General features: G+C 41.2%; 1 protein-coding gene across 1 annotated transcript in view; it reads left to right on the top strand.

Moving 5' to 3' along the window:
- dcc (DCC netrin 1 receptor) overlaps positions 1 to 5,563 on the top strand; it is a 506,882-nt gene that overhangs the window by 438,109 nt on the left and 63,210 nt on the right. Inside the window, exon 23 of the mRNA XM_037692532.1 lies at positions 4,126 to 4,428. Coding sequence (XP_037548460.1) covers positions 4,126 to 4,428 — 303 coding nt within the window. The remainder of the gene's footprint in view (positions 1 to 4,125; positions 4,429 to 5,563) is intronic.

Below are 5,563 nucleotides of genomic sequence, written 5' to 3'. Positions count from 1 at the left end.
AAAAGTCTCAACAGTCTGAGCGCTCTTTAAATTCTCAGGTAAACTGTTCCACAGTTTTGGAGCAGCAACCGCAAACGCCCGATCACCTCTGGATTTCAGTTTGGATCTGGGGACATCTAAGAGGAACTGGTTGGTAGACCGGAGTGCTCTTACTGGTTGGTTGGTACGCCCAACCGACTGGTTCTTTGGTGCGCCCCTCCTCCATGTCGGCCATCTTCCTTGTTGACAGTCTTGTCAAACTGGTTGAAAACAACAAAGTCCATGCTCAATAATCCAGGTATAAAATCCAACATTTTTCAGTCAGGTCATCTGGACAGTTTCTTTTTGTGCTGAAACGTTTCGCCTTCGATCTGGAAGGCTTCATCAGTCAAGGAAACACACAACAAAACTGATTCTTCCTCCAACAGCTTAATCCAAAGTGGAACAAGCCAGTTCTGCTTGTGATTAGATGGTCTCTTTGGTACACCCCTCCTCCATTGCCGGCCCTCTTCCTTGTTGACAAGACTGTCAATATGTCCGATATACATATATGACTATATATAACGATTAATAAAAGTGGCTTTTCTGATTTCCATTTTGGATGAGAAAGACTGAGGGACAGTGATTCAAAAGAATCATAACTAATAATTGGTTTGGCATTAATCAATAATCCTGACTGAAAAATAGAAGCTACTCCTCCACCTCGGCCAGTTGTTCTAGGAACATGAAATTTTAAATAATTAACAGGAGTGGATTCATTTATACCAACAAAATCCTCCTGTTGTAGCCAAGTTTCTGTCAGACACAATAAATCAATATGATGATCAGTTATCAGTTCATTAACTAACAGGGATTTAGAGGAAACAGATCTGATGTTCAATAATCCACATTTAATGATTTTATGATTTTGCTCTGGTAAAGTAACTGTTTATTTTAATCAGATTTTTATGGTTTATATTTTTAGAGCTGATTTTTGGTTTATTTAATTTGAGCCGTGGGCGAGTTGACACTGTTTCAATGTGGGTGTGGGTGGGTAACAGAGGAGAAGCAGCAGAGAGGGGTGGAGGACTACAACTCTGCTTCCTGGACTGGACCCTGGGTTGTCAATAATTTGGGGGATAAACAAAATCAGCCATATTTCTAGAAAGAAGAGCGGCTCCATCCAAAGTGGGATGGATGCCATCTCTCCGCATCAGACCAGGTTTTCCCCAGAAAGAACTCCAGGTATCTATGTAGCCCACGTCGTTGTCAGAACACCACCTGGACACCCAGCGGTTGAACGATGACATACGGCTAAACATGTCATCGCTGGTCAGGTTGGGGAGGGGGCCGGAGAAAACTACAGAGTCCGACATGGTTTTAGCGAAGTTACAAACTGAAGCAACATTAATTTTAATGGCCTCTGATTGGCGTAACCGGGTGTCATTACCGCCGACTTGAATAACAGTATTACTGTATTTAGCCTTAGTCTTAGTCAGCAGTTTCAGATAAGATTCAATGTTGCCCGCTCTGGCCCCCAGAATGCATTTAACTATGGCCGCTGGAGTCCCTAAAGCCACATTTCGGACTATGGATCTGCCAATAACCAGGGTCTGCTTCTCAGCGGATTTATCACTCAGCGAGGAAAATCGACTAGAAATGTGAACGGGTCGGTGGTGAACTGGGGGCTTAGCCTTAACACTGGGGACCTGGCTAGCTACTGGTTTTTCTACAGCGCGGAGCCGAGCTTCCTGGTCATACAGCCTCTCTTCCAAAGCTACCATAAAACTACATTTGCTACATGCATCATTACTGCTAAAGGAGGCAGAGGAATAACTAAACATCTGACACAAGGAGCAAGTGAAAACAGAGGAATCCGGGATAGAAGAAGCAGTCATGCTAAGCTAATGCTAGCAAGAGCTAGCAGATCCCAATACACCATTAAAGCCGAGAAGTGTTAAAGGATAAAAGGTGTTTTAAGCACTATCCAACAGTAGAAAAACAACTGTACTAAGTGTGTTTGTGAACTAGAATGAAAAACTGTGCAAAAGACAAATAAATCCGGAAAACAAGAGATGACTCGAGCAAAGAATTCACTCGAGCTACCAACAGACAAGCAGAAAGTGACACAATACGTCTCAATTCAATTCAATTAAATTCAGTTTATTTATATAGCGCCAAATCACAACAAGTATTCTCAGGGCACTTTACAGACACATTCATATACATAAAAGCCAATTAGTAAAGTTCTTTGTCTAAGGAGGCCAGCAGACAAGTTGAATCTTGGCTTCATTGCAGTCTCCCATCCTGAGCAAGTTTCACCACGAACGTGCAATGTCACCAGCTCCTCCTTGCAGCAGCAGGCTTGAAATGTACTGGGATGTTGTGTTTGTTAAAAATCCTTCTGAAATTCTCTGATACTCCAGTAACATAAGGGATGACAATGTTTTTCTGTCTGTTGTTCTCCTTTTTCTGTTTAGTGGTGTGTTTTGTAGATTTTCTCGCTGACTTGACAAACTCCCATTTAGGATATCCACGTTTGGAGAGCTTCTTTGATGCGTTTCTGTTCCTTTTCCTCCCCTTCTGTCTTTGTGGGGACGTGTTCAGCCCGATGCTGTAAAGTTCTGATGACAGAGAGTTTGTGTTCCAGTGGATGGTGAGAGTCAAACAGAAGATAGTGATCTGTGTGCGTTGGTTTTCTGTAAACTTCAGAAACCTTAACAACCCCTACTGTGAGGTGTGATAGGTCAATCTGCATATGCATGTATGTATATATCTTACCTCAGCTTTATTACTCGAACCCCGCACTCCCTGTTCTTTGAATTGAGAAAGCTTCTCATATGAGAAGCGAAATGTCTTCTGTTACGAATAAAGTCCAGTTGTTTTGGTCTTGAACTTTTCTGAACTAAAATTGAATAGTTTTCATTTGATACTATTTCTATTTTAACATGTGATTCTTGACCTGCCATTGTGTATCTGCTCCTACCAAACCCAGCTGGTTGAAGCAGATGGCCGCTTGTCCTGAGCCTGGTTCTGTTAAAGGTTTCTTTCTCATGATGGAGTTTTTCCTTTCCACTGTCGCCTTCATGCTTGTTCAAGATGAGAGTTCTGTGATGGAGTTAAACTCAAAGCAGTCTGCTCCTCAAATAAATAATGTTAAATTATTATTTTTATATATGAATGTTTCTGTTAATATTTTTATATATGAATGTTGCTGTTCAGTGCCCTGAGATGACTTCTGTTGTGACTTGGCGCAATATAAATAAACTGAATTGAATTTAATTGAATGTTTGACAACCCATTAAAATAGGTTACACCATATCATCTATTTTATTCAAAAAATTATGGGGGAGGAGGACCTACAAGCTCCCTCCCACACACACACATACACAGCACCACCACTACCATTTGAGTTCATGCATTGATCAGTTTACAAATTAAGCCCTGGTCAGGACTTCAGAGTCAGCAGAGAAGGCTGAGCTATGTCATAGTCTCTGCAAGACGAGTTTGTTTTTTAACTGACAGGAACAATAACCGATCAGATTTCATTCAACCTTTATTTAGACTTTATTTAGAATGCTGATGTAGAGTGGGTGGGACCAAAGCATGGGGCTCTAAGCCTTCAGGAAGTCCCTGTAAAGTTTTTTGTTAACCACATAAAATTTGCGATGCATTCAGATGCAACCTGTAAATTAAAAAACCCACACAGAAATTGTAGTTGCTCTAAAAAATGATGTTTGAATATCAAATTTAGGTTTACATTCATAATTCTCAATATTACAGTTGTGTTTTGGCTTCATTATATTTGGTCCACGACTTCATAGCATCTTTGCCGTTAGCATTTATCAAGTTGCTATAACATTATTTCCTAACTGAAGGACTCTTATGGTCATGGCTCGTCACTGGTTGTTGAAAATTTGACTGCAGCACTTGTTTTACAAAAGATGACAGTTCTTTTATTTTCATCCCTCTTTGTAAGCCATGTAAAGCCATGTAAGAATCATGTAACTGCCTGTCTAAATGTAAAACTCGTGAATGGATTTTATTCAAACTTCCCAGCAATATTCATGGGCTGTATGTACTTTAACTGTAACTCAACAGGAATCAAGGTGTTAAAAGCCACTTAGTTTCAGACTAATTTGATGTTTATGTGTCTTCCTCCCTCAGTGATGCCCTCAGACGCCTCCACCAGCCCTCTCCTCCAGCAGCAACCCACTTCCCAGCAGACTGCTCCCCAGCTGCCCGGATCCTCTGTTCCAACCGGGGTGCTCATAGCCCCCGTTGGCCCGGTGCCAGGGGCCCCTGCCACCGCAGTCGCCTCTGAGGAGGCCCAAGCAGGAAACGGTCGGTGCATCCCAACGGCCTGCGTTAGGCCCACCCACCCGCTCCGAAGCTTTACCAACCCACTGCTGCCCCCACCAATGGGAACCATCGACCCCAAGGTTTACACTTCCATGATACCACAGTCCAGTGAGTCCACCTTCCTTCTGAAATGAAAAAACATCCATGTCCCCAACTTCTCAGTCCATTCCTTAGGACTGTGCAAGCCAAAGTCTTCACAGAAAAACACATTTCAAAACTTGGTTGCAACATTTTTATTTCAAGGTGCTCGTTGTGTTTTTATTGACAACTGGACAAGAATAATTAAAACATGGCTGGAGAACAAATGATGGGTTTTAATTGCAGGCTTTCACAACAAATATAATGGTTTTTAAACTTACATGATCGTGTCAAATATGACGGTCCTGGGGGTCGGCGGCCATTTAGTGCGAATATTGACACAATTTGAAATAAATTTAGAAGATTTTACTTTAGAATTGTCTGAGAAGATCTCAACTGAATTGATAAAGAACATTATGAAGATCAGACAAAGTAAGAGTTTGAGTATTGGAGTGCTTACCACAGACAATCTAAAGCTAACTGCCAAGGTCCAGGATCGTCTTCAGAACTATGTACCAGTGTGTTTATATTCCTGTTTTCAGAACAACAAGGTTTTTATGTCACTCTGTCTTTCTGCTTTGGACTGGAATGATGGCAGAGTTATGCAGGTGGTGTGTGGTAGGGCTCCCTGAAAGCTCATCGGTGGGCTCATTAGAAGTCCATCTTTGGGGGAAGCAGCAGGCTTGCAGGTTCTGACAGGGGGGTTGGCTCAAGATAGTGGTTGCAGATCTTAAATGATATCATCTGAGAGACAGGCAATCTTGTTTTTGGAAGTATTTCATGCTCCAATGGTAAGAATTTAATAAAACTCACTGGATAACCATTGACAACCTGTTGACCTTTGGAGGCAAACCAATTCAAGATGGCTGCCACAGTTATTTGACCGTGAGCACAAAATGTCTCTAACTCAGTCAGTTTTACAGATAATGAGATAAAATTTGTGTAGTAGTAACTGAGACTGATCCCAGCGAATATTCTGAGTGACAACATCCCTTGAGATGGTAAATTAAATTACAGTAGTCCCTCATTTATCACGGGGGATCCGTACCCTGAAGCACTGTGATAAGTTAAAAATCGTGAAGTAGGAATAGTAGTACAAGAAATAAATAGTTATATATATATATATATATATATATATATATATATATATATATATATACACACA

This window comes from Nematolebias whitei, chromosome 18 (genome assembly GCF_014905685.2).
Source record: "Nematolebias whitei isolate Nwh7 chromosome 18, NemWhi1, whole genome shotgun sequence".
Lineage (NCBI taxonomy): Eukaryota > Metazoa > Chordata > Actinopteri > Cyprinodontiformes > Rivulidae > Nematolebias > Nematolebias whitei.
The sequence above is the reverse complement of the archived record's forward strand: the minus strand, read 5'-3'. Positions and strand labels throughout refer to the sequence as shown.